Source organism: Thermobia domestica, chromosome 13 (assembly GCF_964235325.1).
Source record: "Thermobia domestica chromosome 13, izTheDome1.hap1.1, whole genome shotgun sequence".
NCBI lineage: Eukaryota > Metazoa > Arthropoda > Insecta > Zygentoma > Lepismatidae > Thermobia > Thermobia domestica.
This window is the reverse complement of record NC_137466.1, coordinates 219,543,956-219,560,152: the sequence shown is the minus strand read 5'-3', so window position 1 is coordinate 219,560,152 and position 16,197 is coordinate 219,543,956. Positions and strand designations below refer to the sequence as shown.

Below are 16,197 nucleotides of genomic sequence, written 5' to 3'. Positions count from 1 at the left end.
CACACAGTCCCGGGTTCAAATCCTGCTCCCGCCAAGTGAACTTGTGTGCGTGGGTTTTCTCGGGGTTCTCCCGTTTCCTCCCACTTTCTTCATTCCACCATTTCATTCATTTCTCATCATCACCGTCTCCTTTAGCCTAACCGGCATAACCGTGGGACGTAAAACTCAAAGATTTCATTTCAAACACGCACTAACTTGGATGGTTGAATTCAGTGATTGTAAAAATAAAGTGTGATAGCGTAATTTTCAGCTAATAGGAAATGAATTAATATTTTAATATTTCTCTTTTACAGTTCCATAATGTTCCTGAAATACAAGAATTGTTGAATCTAGCGAACAAGTCCAGTCTTCATGAAGAAGAGAAGCATTCTGTGCACAATCCGTTCATTGTATTGGAAGGGTTAGATGCTTCAGGTAATAACAAAGAAAATGGCATATGCCTTACAGAAGGACAACTTGTTGGAAACAAAATTAAAACTTGGTGATAATTTTAAAATTGTTACTGCTATACATGGGAGTGGCGTCCATGCTACTTTGGCCATTTTGGTTGATTGGAGTTTAGCACCCCGTTCAGCAGCGATGCTATATGAAACACGAACCTACAACTTAACGTAAATTCCGAGCCTCATGAGCTCCCACCGGGAATTGAGGCCGACTCTCCCGCGTCGAAGTCACGTACTACCCATATAGTCACGAGGGAGGTCTATTACCACTTTGAGGTAGTTTGTGTTCATTTTCTCACTTCATAAAATGTCATACCTCAAAACCCGATAGTAACACAGTTAAGGACTTCAAAGGTTTTGGTATACTTCAAAATATACTTTTATTTAAATCGACATTCCGACGCATCTGAGGATAACTCAATTTCTGAGGAATAAAAAAAGGGAGATACGTCACTATGTTTGCCAGCCATTTGTATGAATATCTAGTCTGTAGTAATAAATTGTAGACACCAATAGAGATAAGTCTTAATTGAACATTCCTCGTAAATTTGCATCTGGTTCGATTCCAGACCCCTTGCAAGTGTGGTAAACATCGTGTCCGTGTGTTTCCTCGGAGTTCTTCCGATACTCTCGTTCCTCCAATTCTTTCATAATCATTTCTTCCTTTAGCGTGAAAGACATTTTCATTTCATTCCTCATAAACACTATGAAATTGAATAACGAAAATTTGAAGACTTAATGAGATAGTTATGAATTCAGTTTTAGATAATACGTGTTTTACATCAGTGTCCCGTCTTTGAACAGTACAATTTGTTTCTTGCAGGAAAGACAGTGATTTCGAAGAAACTAGCCGAACAACTAGAAGCAGAAAGACGCTCAACCCCTCCAGAATGTTTGCTTTCAATGCGGAATGCCTTCGACGTCCAGCCCGTGGAATTAAGAAGGGCTTACTACGCTCTGGGCAACTACATAGCCGCAAAAGAAATCCGTCAGCTGCTGAAGCACAAGCCTGTCGTTCTCGATAGGTAAGAGATAGAAAAAGGAGATTCACACAGTTTTTTTTTTTTTTTTTTTTTTTTTTTAATAGCTTTAATTGTAAATGGTCTATCATCAACATCTATCCATTATATTGTGCTTTTTGATTTATTATTAGTATTATTGTATTTCTTACTGAAATAAACAAACATTACTAGTTATTCGTAATATCGTCCGATGTTATTCCATTTGGCTTATTAGTAATCAGTTTTCATGTAAGGAAAGTCAGTTGTGTTGAAATTCCCTATTTCGCACGGAGAATGTAGGTTTATGGAAAATATTTCAATCCCTTTTCCGCTGTTTTTGGCATAAATTTTGAAACATTCTACACCTCTCCTCTCTAGAATACGCCCTTTAATCTAAGTGATAATGATAAAAACCTAGCTTGAGGTGGGTATTACTTAGTATATTCCAGAGTCATTTCAGATGGGTGAACTGTTTTCCTGAACCCGAAAGTATGGATTCGAAGCAAATTACCGTCATTTAAGACAATTTACTTTTCACAGTTTATCTCCCCTCATGCCGATTGGGGCTAAACTTGGACTTAAACAGTGGCATAAAGGGGAGGGGGTCAAGCAGTCAATCTCATATTCTTTCAGGACAGGCGTGGATTTTGTGTGTATACACGTTAATATTGTAGATGTTTATTATCTATAATTTCTTATATTTATGTATAACTTTACAAATTTCAAGTTTCTTGATTAAGCGGTTTCGCCAACGCCTTAATTAGTCATTCTTTTAGGATGACTTTTATATATTGTAATATCCCCTGCAAATGAGGGCGCTCCACATGGATAGTAATAACAATAAGGCAGACGACAGACAACATGTGATACGGGAATAGACGAACGTCATCACCAACCCAAGGACCAGGGGACAACCTACAAAAAGGCACCGCAGCATCCGAAAAGCTATCGATCTCGATAATTTGTCACTCCATTCCCTTCTCCTGGCTGCGACTGGGTCTCGAGAACTCCTCATGCAGTCTCCTGGCTGCCACTAGACCTTGAGATTTCCTCTCTCCCTTGGCTGCGACTGAGCCTTGGGAGACCCTACCCTTTTCTCTCGGCTGTGAGTCGATCCGAGGCTCACCCATACCTGTCCCTTGGCTGCAACTGCGCCCTGGAACAACCTTATTTAATTTACCAACACCAACTTAAGTAACTCCATTCTGTCTTTCAACTATTCATTTGTAATTGTATTCATATCATAAAAAATGGTTTATAATAAAACAGTAGTGAGAAAAATTCCAAATACCATTATTTTACTCTACCTACCTGCTTAGTTTACATGCAAGTTTACACGGTAGAGGACCGCCGAGTAACATATACATACAAAAATATTAATTCGAGTAAGACCAAATGTAAGTGATCATTCAAGAGTTATTAAGACAAGCGAGCTTTTAAAAGCTCTACGGAATATTCGACCATGAGTATGTGACAAGTTCTCCTCGTTTAAATTTATTCTTTACATTAGTAGAGTCGTGGTCATTTATCTTCCTTTTAAGAGGGCACACCCTTTACAACCGAACATATTATAATTAATTTATTTTGGCTTTATTAAAGGTGTTAATTAGCTAAAGAAGGTTTATATTTATTCGGTATAGGTACCTTAGAAACGACTGTCGTATGGTATGGATGAGTGTAAAGCTTTTTGAAGAGAGGTGGATGGCTAGCACTTCCTTTTAACAAGACTGTATTATATATTTTCAGATTTTGGCATAGTACCACAGCATACGCTATTGCAACAGAAATCCATCAGAGCGCAAACGAAGAAGCGATGCAGAGTTTACCTGTTGAAGCGGATGCCATCTACGAGTGGCCGAGCGACCTACTGAAGCCTGACCTAGTCCTTTTCCTCGTTGTAGATGAATCAACCCGATTACGAAGGCATCAGAGGCGACACACAACTAACACACCTGAAGAGAAAGAGCTCAAAGAGGCTGCTCGCTTCAGAAATCTGTGAGTACATCCATCGCTAGGCTAAAGGAGACGGTGGAATGTTGTTTGTTCATTTATAGTTTTTTTCGTTTTCACGGAATTCCAACTAGATATGGCGTTATCGCAGTTTGAACTCGAATCCATACATACTAACTAGTTGAAAATCCATGAAGTAATTCTTAGAATAATTAAGTGGGGAAGAAGCCATTGTTGTACAACTGATGTAGCTATAACATTTCCAGAAAGCGAAACAACTATTATTGACTCTTTTTGTATAGCCCAATCGTAATGACTTAACATTTGAGACGCTGAAATTACTGAACTTGTTATAAGCTGACTCAACACTATAACAATTTCTAGGTAGCCCTATCAGCTTGTCTAGTGGCTAGTGCCTGTGACTTTGGTGTATGTGGTCCTGGTTCGATTTCCGGTGGTAGGACGTTAAACTAAAAAATAAGAAAATTAAGATAATAAATAAATAAATGGAGCTTTTTTTTTTTTAATTTCCAATCTGCCAGCAATCAAGTTATCGCGGTTGGGCTACAGAAGTAAAGAGTATTTATTTATTTGAAGGAAGTGAAAGCTATTCAATATTTATTGAAAGTATAACTTATCTAGGTAACAGATTTTCAATACGATTGTACTGAAGATTTTGTCCACTTTATCTTTGTAAATAAACTCACAGCTTTTAAAAGATTTTTGAATTCCCATCCGTAGTATTAGTTAATATAACCGGATCGTTTCTGTGTTCAGGCACCAGTACTCTTTGCTATTATCAAATTTGTAGCGAGAAAACTCGCTCTATGGAATTAGAAACTAGGGAAATAAACACAATACGAATAAAAAAATCACGGTGTGAACACTTCCTCATTGGAGAGATAAATTTACAAGTAGTGCAAGGTATTTCAAATGCCGGTGATAAGCACTTTGTTATATCGATGGCAGGCTTTTGACTTGCCACAACATGTGCATGAAGATCCCTTTCCTAATAAACTTCATTTTCCAATCAAATAAATTGAGCTTTTAATGCGTGAACAGATAGCTTGTGACCGATGGTGTAAAGAAAGATGTAAGCAAATTATATCGTCGTTACTAAAGAACGTTGCCTCTATAGCGCTTTTCAAATGGCCTTGAGCGGGCTTTCTGTTTTCTTCAATCGCAGTTGCCTAGTGTTGTCAATTTCCGGTAGGCAATAGTTAAAGTGACCCTAATTTTAACAGCTATAAACGGGACAACTAAAAATTAGGCCACTGTGTATATATATTCTGGAAACAGACACGTTCATATATATATCTGCAAACAGATTCAGTTGAAACGAAATTTTTCACTAAACTTGGACTGTAAACGAACACAACAGTAAAACTATAAATCGTATTCGTATGCAAGATTTCCGGATAACAAAAACTCAAAACTCGTTATACGACATGGGAATAAAACTACATAATAAACTACCAAAATCTGTGAAATAAAGATCAGATTTACAGTTTAAAATTCATTTTAAATTATTGCAACATAATCACCTATTTGTAGCATAGAGTAGTAGTTTAATTACACTTTTTTTTAAGACAAAAATTAAAATTTACTTTCTGTGTCGAGCAAATAAATTACGTACAAACGGCAGTTATCGAAACGTTTTGTATCGCGTGACGAAGATATGAACTCAGGGGCTCCTAAGACGGATAATTAATTGAATACATAAATTACTCCAGTCGTACTTGTTTGAAGTTCCTATTGCATTAAGTAAGCCAGGTTTCCAACTTGGAGATCCAATGTTGCCATTTCATCAAGGTACGCATTATGGAGGGAGTATGAGCCAATTAATTCCGAATGTACTAAACATAAATTATTTGAATACCACTCATTCTAGCTTTGGAACTTCTTGTATAAATTAACAGACAAATTCTGACCAAAACATATATTTACTAATAAATAATAGCGTTACAGTTTCGGCAAATTCTGATGAAGGCAAAGTTAATTTGCCGAAACTGTAACGCTATTATTTATTAGTTAATATATGCTTTGGTCAGAATTTGTCTGTTATTTTATAAATTATTTATCAGAGTATAAGAATAGCCATAGCTATGGATCACTGATTTTAAAATATCCGCGTGCTGCCCATCGTCCACACGTCTGGAAACAAATAGACCTACACGATTCCTGTTTCCGCACTTAAATTGCACTACAGACTGCTCAGGACACACACGATCCTCAGAAGAAAGAAAGAAATAATAATAATAAAAAAAAAAACTTCTGTAGACAACGCACACCTCCTTGCATTTTACTGATTTTTCCAGTGTTGGCAACACCCAACCAATGTCCCCGCCCGCCAGGTGCTAAGCTACAAGCATCTCGCCATGCCCGTAAGGTATGGGTTTGTTGTTTACTTCTTTCACTTGAAATGGGAAAAATACTACTTTTTCCATCTACTGACGGGACGGCCGGGACACGCCCCGAAAGCAGGACTGTCCCGGTCAAAACGGGACGTATGGTCGCCCTAGCGGTAGGATATACGTAATTCTTGCACTACTGTTTGTGTTCTCAATACCAAACGCGTTTCCTAGAAATACTGCATTAGTGTATTAAATGTTCTATTTAGCAAGTAGAAAAAAGAAGTATGAACAGATATGTGCAAACCGCATGTTTCTATATCAACTGATTTCATGATACAGACTTTTAAATGTTTCCATATAAAACAATCGTGAAAATCTTTAGAATAAATCACCCGTAACCTATCACAGGACAGTAAACAAGAGAATTTACGAAATGTGCTTGGTTCTTTTATGTTCTAGGTGCATATGAAATTGATTTTTTTTAAACAGAAAGATTTCCATATGTATAATATGTGAAGTTATACTGTCATATTTCTTTCGTATAATATCTTTAAAACAAGCACTTCCTTATTGATTTTTTCTTAGCTTTGTGTTCGTTTGACTGTTTCGGTATCCACTTTCCCGTTCTCTTTTCCCTTCTGCTTAATATATGGATTCAAAACTGTTGAACAAACGGTGTAGACAGCCAAATGATACAATAAATTATCGGTGTCAACTGTTTCGAGACACGTAGGAGTCAAAGAGAACTGATATAACCAGGCAGGAACATGATCTCGTACCTTTAGTCTTTTTTTTTTTTTTTTTTAAGTGAATAAACTCATGTGTTTACAATCTATTTCGGTTGTCATCCGTGCTAAACAAGGAAGCCCTCAGATCTGTAGGCATCTCTCAAATAACGAGAAGCTAATCACGTAACAGAAAATAGATATTCCTTTGCATAGCATGTAGAAAACTTACAAGAGAATGGTTTCAAGGAATAGTAGATAAAAAATTTGGAACATGTTGATTTAAAAGTGAAATGAAATCGGAAGTTTTATGTCCCATAGTTATGCTGGTTAGGCTAAAGGAGACGGTGGTGATGAGAATTGAATGAAATGGTGGAATGAAGGAAGTGGAGGAAACGGGAGAACCCCGAGAAAACCCGCGAGCATGGTGTTTGTCCACCACAAAATCCACACGACGCGAGCTGGGGTTAATTTAAAACTGGCACAGAGAGCGAGAAATACGAACTGGACGATGGTCATAGCAGGATGAAGCCAACGAGAGGTTTTTAGCATCTCTGGTGGAATGAATTTAAAGATAATCAATGTAGTTAATATTCATTTGACATTATGCTTAATGCTGTCAATTCATTTGCAATAACGCGAAATGGAGAAACAGTGAGAAGGGAAAGGGGAGTCCTCAATCTGGCAACGCTACGTTAAATATTGCGTACCACTGGCTACTTACTGTTCACGTCGCTTCTCATCTGAAAAAGAGCTGTAGATGGGACACTACACTGACTTGTAATTTGATGAAGCTAATAGTTGGTTTCTGTAATTGACACATACACATCTTATAAGTTTCTTTCAGCGCTTCATGTTTTTCTAGTTATTAATTCATTCTTTAATTACGTGTTTCAGCGAGCCGCAAAGTTTAGGCTGGCGGGCCGTGGGTTGAAGACCGATATATAGTAACGTCGCACAGCGGTTGGTAGAGCCTCGGATATCCACTTGGGATCCACCTAAAGAGCTTTTATTTTAGCAAATTTGTTAGTGAAGTGTGTGTACTGTGTGGAAGCCAACGATCTCGACAATTTAAAAGCTGCGTAGAATAGTTCAGTTTATTATGTTCAAGGAGTTCTGTAGAAGATGATGAGTTAGCAAGAATAATGTGAATTTGTGTTCACACTTTATTGTTTTCTCAACAACGATCGAGAGAGGTAGACATTTAGCCATTGAAATATATCGTTTATCAAAAGTTTCGTGGCATTTTTGGATAGATTCAAAGCTTTTGTAGTACAGATTGCGAGCAATGATAATAGTCACTATAACAAGTAAAAGAATATGCTTCATAACAGGGTGGATTAATTTAAATAATTTTTTTTAAAAAAAAATATTGATTTAAATCAAGCTCCGAAATGAATTAATTTAAAGTAAAAATAAGTAAAATCCCGTTGCTGTTCTGTTATTTTGATTATGGAAGATAATAATCATAATATAATGAGACTCAAATGTATGTACAGCACAGTATGAAAACGAGTGTCATGCAGAGGATGATTAGGGAAAATCCCGTTTTGAACGGGTGAATCCTGCTTTCTTCTCTTTCTAACATCGGGTTTTTAAATCATTAACTATTCCAACAGGGAAATCACCGACATTTAAGAGAAAATTCTTTTGCGCATATGTTTGTTTGTTCCCAGATAATAGAAGTGTATTTAGAGGGTTCCGATCCCCTCTTCGATTCTTCGAAAGTTAAAAATGTCTTAGATTTTACAACTTGAGGCGAAATTTACGTATTTTATATGTATTTCGTGCCGCAAGCTAATTCCAATTTATTAAAAATATGGAGTATCAGTAACTTTTGTAAAAAAAAATAAATAAATAAAAAAATAAAAAAAAAGTGTCATGTTGCTGTACTTTTTCTTAATGCTTAAGAAACATTATTTGGGGTTGAAATAGGTTAACGATTGGGGATTAATTCAAAATTCAACCCTGCTTTCACTTAAATGACACAATTAACATTAAATATTAATTCCCACTGTTTTCTCTTCAGTTCGTAACTTGTATTATACGAGGAAAAAGATTTGATTTAAATAAAAAATCAATTTAAAAAAAAAAGTTTTTTCCACCCTGTTTCATACTCACCGCACTATATTATAACATCTCAGTAACATTGTCGCCTTCAACGGTCTTAATCTTCAGCTCGAAAAGTTAAAATGGAAAAGACATGTGGGAAAGTGAAATAATAAGTACGAAGTAAATGCATTATTTTTATCTTTTTCACCTTCCCACGTTTTAACTTTGATACTCAAGAAAGCTGTAGATGAAGACCTTTGTTGTCGAAAACGTTACTGAGATGTAATTTAGTGCGGCGAGGATAAAGCGTTTTCTTTTACGTGGTACAAAGTTTTTGTGTTTGTGTGTGAGTGTAAATTGAAACTCATCTTATTTTACAAGAATCGCTATTTTAAAATAAACAAATTACATATAAATATGTAATTGTAATTTCTAGAAATAACTCGCTTTTTTTCTTTGTAGCATTCTGGAAGCTTACAGAAGAATGAGATATCCAGCGGTTGTAGAAATCGATGGCAATAAATCCAAAAACGAAGTATTGTCACAGTGTTTGAAGCACATCCATCATTTACAAGAACAGATGTCTGTTTAGTATTGTCAAACTTTACGTAAGTCATTGTTGATAATTATCTGACACCAGGTGGCTGTAGCTTACCTCTCAAATTAGAAAAACAAACCAAAAGGAAGAAAAAAGTACTTGGCTAAAGATTACGTACTCTTTACGAGGTATTCGCGTAGATTTAATACTTTTTTATATATATAATGTTCTAGTTTCGAGTGTTAATAGGAATGAATGAAGTGTTCAGTGATGAAAAATTAAGTTTGATTTAATATGATACAGTAAAAGATTTCAGTATTTACTCTTATATTTAATAGCATTTTGTGCCCAAGAATTGACGTGCTTTCTTTTAGATTTTCAAAATTGTTAATTCGTTCACTGAAAATCGAAAAAGTGTTCTGTGTAGTAAAGAGTAATCGTAACTTCTTTTCCCGGTACTTTGTTTAGGCGTGAAGGAACATAACACTTGACATAAAATGTATACATTGATAAACCATGTTGACTAGCCTAACCCATTCAGTCGATGTTGCTATTAATGAAGAGAGAAATACTGATAAAATCTGAATACGTTAATTCTGGAACCAGGAATACAAAAATCATTATTAAACGCCAATTGAAGCAAAAGCAATTTGGAAACGCAGAAAAGGTTCAGACATTTGTGAAAAGTTTCAAGAAATCACGTGACTAGTGTTTCTCGATTGATAGCAGGAAACTTAGTGCCTTGAAGAGTTAAAAGTGTACCGAATATTGTTGTTTCAGATAGACGTCATATGAAGTAAGGTACTAAATGACTCAAAGCATGTATTGTTAAGTTAATGTAATAGCCAAAAAATAAAATATGAGATTGACATTACTTGTTAAGTGTTTTCAGGCATTTTAAAGCTCCTTTCTTTTGGCAACACTAAATACACAACCTGTACACTGAGTTCAAAAGTGCTTCGAATTCTCTGAAAGTTCTGCATAATTAAAAGGATCAAATTTGTACACCAGATGAAAGTTCTTGTGAACAGCTGTTAGTTCATTTGATAACATTACGGGCAGCGTCCCTTAAACTCAGCTGGTAATTTTCAGTCGACAAATGACCAAAGGCTTTTAAAACACGAAAAATAAAGAAATAAAGTAAATATTGCCATTTTCCATTGTACCTCCTTTCTCCTTCCTAACTCTGCTTTGTTCGTAGTTTTCTGTCCTCATTCGTGTAGTAGTGTGTCAATTACCACTTACTTAAACTTGAAGGCACGTAGAATCTACAGATAGATACCAATTTTATAGAAAGACCTGCAATTGGAAATACCTCAATGTCTAAGTTGGCAGCGGTCAGGTGACGACCGGAGCGCTGAGCTGTTGGTGATGGTGTGTTAAGGGCTTGGTCATGAGGTGCGAACGTGACGCAAGTGGTGTCGCGAGGAACAGTATCCACGGCCAACAAAATTCACCACAAAATGTCATCGACGAAGAAGAAAGCAGGCGGCAGAAAACCTTCAGTGGAGGTCCCACTGAGCATTAAAGGGATTGTCACTCAAAACTGTTGTGTGATTGCGATACAAGTGACGAAGGATCTCAAGCATCATCTCCCGCAGCCCGTGTCGACATCACAGTCCGCCTCGAATCACATGACATGAACATACGTAGGAGTCGAGTTGCACGAGCGAAACACTAATACGGGACCATAACGCTTTAGCATGACACCAACAGGCCGTGAACATGTAACTCTCCGGAAACCTGCGCTACATTTTACACTTTTATTTCGATAAAGATCCAAATGTTGCACAGGCCCGTGAAGAAATTTGTACTATTTATGAGCAAGATACGTTATCAACAGCCACTTTCGTTCTGAAAATTTCGACGTCCAAAGATAGGCCTTACAGTGGATAACCAATCACAGCAAAAAAAAGAAAAAAATAAATAAAAAATAAAATAAAATAAAAAAAATAATAAATAAATACTGGATCGAATTTGTATCTGCGAATCTACTGAAACAACGAACTCGAGTCATTTCCGAAACGGTTGATCACGAGTGATGAAAAGTGCGACGAAAGGTGCGAAAAAGTGAAAAGAAGCTCCACAGTCTGTAGCAAAGCTCGTAATAACGTCTAGAATGATTATCCTGTGCGTCTGGTGGGATTGGAAAGACATTGTATATCACGAGCTGCTGCCCCCGGGCAGAACGATCAGGGTTCCCACATTCTGGAAAATCAGGGAACGTATATCTGCAAGACAATTCATGAAGCGTAAATAATGTTTCTTCAAAACTATCACGGCAGAATATGAAGCATTTTAAAGGAAATTCCAGAGCCTTGAGCCATTGGTTGTTTCTTGTACTCCGAACTTCTATTTCTCTTAAGGAATCTAATGAGTCATTGTGTCAAACAAAGCATTATGAAACTTGCTGACAGTACAGTGAACCTAATTCCTTTGAATTTGACTGCAAATGAAAATTTACTAGAAATAAGGAAGGTGGACATTGGTTGTAAGACAGAAAAACTAATGAAAAAACTGAAAGCATCAAATAAAGATAGACAAGCTTTTAGGCTTGACTGTCGAAACTTTTTGCTGGACACAATCAAGAAAATTGTGGAAAGGAGCCATCTGAAGTACAAATTAGTACGTGCTCTGTCAGCTTTGGACCCCAGACTACAGAAGAACAATCGAATATCTGATTCTGTAGCTGAGAAAGCAAAGTGTCAATCTATGTCTTTCTCTACTGAAATCCGAGGATCTCTTACAATTGACTTCAGAGAATACGAAGAGAAGATGGGCACCATCAGGTTAGATGACTTCTTTGCAAACATAATGTGGAAGAAACAAGAATATTCCGATTTGTGGCATGTTGTGAAAATACGTTTAATTTTATCCACGTCAGTGGAGGGCGGGTTCTCAGTCAATAAGACATTTACTGTAGAAAACTAAATCGAAGATTCTCTAGTAGCGCGGATGCATGATGCAATTATGTATTATGTTGTGTGGAATCTGTTCCTGTTGATCGAAGAATGATTCTGTCAGTACGTTCAGCTCGGAGACGCTATGATGAATACCTTAAACAGAAACGAATCCAAACCGAGGAAAGTAAAATCAGTGGTGAAAGAAAACTAAGTGCTGAAATTAAGAAATTGGAAGAAGGAAAAGACAAATGGAATTGTGTTACAAACAAGAACAAGACGCTTTCATAGAACAAATTCAAGAACTGGAAGCAAAACAAGATTCTGTTTAAAAATGTAAATGTGAATAATAACATGTCTCAGAGTTGGCAATATATTCTTGACTACTTTTTATTGTTTTTCAAGCAAAAAAAAAAAAAAAAAAAAAAAAAGGTCTAATTTGCAATTTCCAGGTATGTTACTGTATTATACATATACGAGGGCCACTTCATATATTTTGCAATACGCTAATACTATGAGATAAAGGAATGATTTTCTTCTCGTTTGAGATGAGACATCTGGAATATTGAAAACATACGGAACTGTATTGTCCAGTCTGAGTTTTGTGTAAGAGTGACATCGTGATCAAAAGTGAGTTTAGAATGGAATCTCTTCTCATTTAGCGCCGCCCAGGCACCTTGTTAAAACCAATCTTAATGTTAAATTCTGTTATCAGCATGACGTGATCCAATTGCTATTTTCTCCGCCCACGGAGAACTTTTCTTAGCTTCACTTTGCTTTTAGTGTCGTGCGCAAACCAATCAGCTTCCTTTTCAGGCTACTGACTACTACTTGGTTCCTCCCCAGGGAACTTTCGGACTACCACGCATGTCCAACCTTTGACCTAACGATACTAGTGCAATGTTTGCACACATTACACCTATGCGCCCGACCCGTAAATTGGTGCCGACCGCACGGCCAATTGAGCTCTTTAAAAACTAAGGTTTTGCTCGTTCTTCAGACTTGGTCCCTTATTTCTGGCCCCTCAAGGTCGTGCTATCTAGACGAAGTCCGCAATGTCTTAAGTAATACCTAGTCCAGAAATTCCAAGTGGTTCCTAGTAATCCTTGCTGTCACTCTGCCAGCTTCCCCGGAAGCCCTCCTTATTCTCTTGGTTACTATCCATACCTTGTCCTATTGGCAATCTGTTTCTGAAAGCTTGACGGCAGCCAGGGGTCTGCCCATAATCGCTGGTCGGCTTAGGAAATTGACGGTCAAAGTCTGCCTCCTTCGAACTTGGCAATCTGCTTCTGCAACTTAAGTTACAGTCGGTACCTGAGCGCCCAGAAACTGCTGGCTACCTTTGGAAGCTGACGGTCGAAGTTCTGTTACTCTCCTATTTGATGTAGGTTTAGATAGACTCTAGGTTTATTGCCTAGCTAGCTTAAACACACCGGTAGATCAAATAGTCACACCTAAACCTTCTACTAGGACTGACTCGTGCCCTCCCAGTCGTGAAGTTTTCTTTATTTTGTTAGTGAGTTTTTCTCTGTGAAAGTGTTTAGAGATTGGAACGTGTCACGTAAGTTATCTGTATTTTCTATATATACTTAGTTACACTCAAAGCCCCGGCTCGTGGACTTGTAATATCAGTAGGACCAATAAACTGCAGGCGTACTGCAAGGAACTGTACTTCTGAGGTTTTGTTCTCAATTTTTTGATATCCCAAAAGGCTAATAAGTTTTTATCGAGATAACGAACTCTATTCTTTCCATAGAAGTTTAGTCTTGGCCGAGGCCAAGGCTACCTTGTAAAATTAGATCTTCAGATTGGTTGTTACAGGGGCGGATCCAGGATGGACTTCTGGGGGGGGGGGGGCGGTGGGTTGTAATACTGCTACTTAGAGCTACTTTTAAGAGCTCCAAACTCTGGGATGGGTTTTCATTTATATATAAATCAAGAAAGTTTCCTCTTCTGGGGAGGGCGATCACCGCTCCTGGGTTGTTAGCTGAATTCCAGTTTATAACTTTGCCTCTCAAGTTATAGTTGGTGATTTGCAGAAACTTTGTTGACCAATTACTAGTATTTTGGTTAATTACTGAACTCTCGTGTGGGTGCCGGTCTATGCAAACGTATACCACCGGCCCGCCACAATGACTACTCCACTCGTGAGGAAAGTCTTGTATGAATCCATAAAGATGGCAAGACGTCAACTCCTGAAAAAAAAAAAAAAAAAAAAAAAAACGAGCGATGAAGGAACTAATGTATGCTGTGTTCTTCCGAAGCATTGGTCTCGTCGCAGCTATTACAAGAATAGATGATTACAGCAAACTGGTATACAACAGTCTGCTTACCGCTTAAGCTTTTGGTTCCTTGAAAATCCGGGAGGTTTACTCTTCCACCACGACAATGATTCCTCGCACACTGCAAAGAAACACTATTATTTCCAGAATCATCATGTAAAAACACTTTCGCATCTCCCTTATTGCCCTGATTTGGCTATGTGTGGCTTCTGGCTCTTCTTTAACCTTAAAAGAACTTCAGGGGACGTAGTTTTTATACGACGATGAAATTGAAGGGTCCATAGTAGAGTTTTACAACAGCATTCTAAGACAAGAGTAGCGCCGAGCATTTGACTTGTGACAGGGAAGATGAAATAAATGTATTGATGGCGCAGGGAATTACTTTGTACACATGTAAAAAGGTTAGTTCATATGACGTATAGTTCCCTTGTATTGCAAAACTTTTGGAGTGACCCTCGTATTAGATACTTACATGTTAAATTTCGTGTAAATAATAATTGCTCATATTGAGCATATGGTAATTAAAGGTATGTGTTGGACGGCTATGGGTATGAAGGAGGCAGTTAAAGAAGTGTATGGCAGAACTTATCCTATATTTTCACATTTATATTCAAGAATTTGTCAGGGAAATCGATCTTCACTTTTTTTTGTGGGAACCCTGACGATCGACCATGACCTATACTGTCGACAGTTAAGCGCAAATGCACATGGCAATTCAGAAGAAACAGACGGAACTCGAAAAAAAAAAAAAGTGTGTCGCATACCACGCTGACAAAGGCAGACTGTATACATCTTTAACGACCCGTCAGAAATTGAGAAAAGTCGGAAGTTTCAATGCATTTATCATATACTCCGCTGTTTTAAAATAGGCCTGTGAAAAACCACAGAAGTTCGGTGTTTTCAGAAAAATGGTTGAGGATGCATATGTGGTTTCATAATGTTATTTTCAAATAACAATAAACACATTTCTCTATTTTGACCTCGAAAATATCAATACTTTTTAACACAACCTGATGTACTAAAATGATCATGTAAGGCGCTTTTGTGTCCCTTCGAGCTGTTAGATCGACGTTTGATAGAGAAAATGTAATATATATTATTCTATATCAGTGAATCTAGTTGCGTAGCCCACGAACATTTTTTCAATTCTGCATTATTTTGATCAATTCTGTGACATTCATCACCATCACATCCGTTGGTTTAACTTGATTCCCTAGTTGAAATGCTTCTTTGCACTTGGGGAATATGTTTATGGAAAGTATTTGAACTACTGGCCTCTAAAATATGTTTCAATGAAAGTGTAATAATAATCTATTTTTAGCATACATTTTTCAACCTTCCCACTCATTTAAAATATGCTCTGATATCATAACATGAAAAAAAAAAAAAAAAATCCAACTTGAGGTAAGGGCTATGTTCCAAAATTAATTTCTATGGTACGGACTCTTTAATGCCTTATTAAAGTCGTTCAATGGAACGCTGTTCAGCGAGGCAGAGGGCAAATCAGGTGAAAATGGGAGGGGGGGGGGTCCGCACCATTTGTAATGAAATACAAATCAGCCTGTCCGAATGCTGATTTCATGGCCGACGCGGTCTAGCTTAATGTGAGGTCCGCGCTCGACTATTTAATCATCCCCTCAATGGTGCACTACCATTCTTCTGTCTATTTTTGTTGTGCAAATGTTCAGCATTACGCTAAGTTGTTAAACGTGCAGTGACACTCGTCAGTTCTGGAATTCAAATTTATACCCTACAAATTATTTTTCTTTCAGAAATGTTTGTACTGAGTGCATTTAAAGAAGAAAAGTCGTCCCATTCAATTACATGGTAAAAGTTGTGACATAACACCGACAAAAACCAGTAAAATTCGAACGAGTGTGGCAAAACCAATGCTGGAATCGCACGGATTATGAAGTTGCATATAAGCACAGCAAGTAGGCAGTTGGCTAAGA

At 37.3% G+C, this 16,197-nt stretch overlaps 1 protein-coding gene across 7 annotated transcripts in view; it reads left to right on the top strand.

Moving 5' to 3' along the window:
- LOC145669045 (UMP-CMP kinase 2, mitochondrial-like) overlaps positions 1 to 9,937 on the top strand; it is a 32,061-nt gene extending 22,124 nt beyond the window's left edge. For all 7 annotated transcript variants that reach the window (XM_081737404.1, XM_081737403.1, XM_081737405.1 and 4 more), the window contains 4 exons: positions 294 to 414; positions 1,267 to 1,468; positions 3,191 to 3,439; positions 8,988 to 9,937. In XM_081737404.1, coding sequence (XP_081593530.1) covers positions 294 to 414; positions 1,267 to 1,468; positions 3,191 to 3,439; positions 8,988 to 9,117 — 702 coding nt within the window. In that variant the 3' untranslated portion in view covers positions 9,118 to 9,937. The remainder of the gene's footprint in view (positions 1 to 293; positions 415 to 1,266; positions 1,469 to 3,190; positions 3,440 to 8,987) is intronic.
- Positions 9,938 to 16,197: the final 6,260 nt, after the last annotated feature.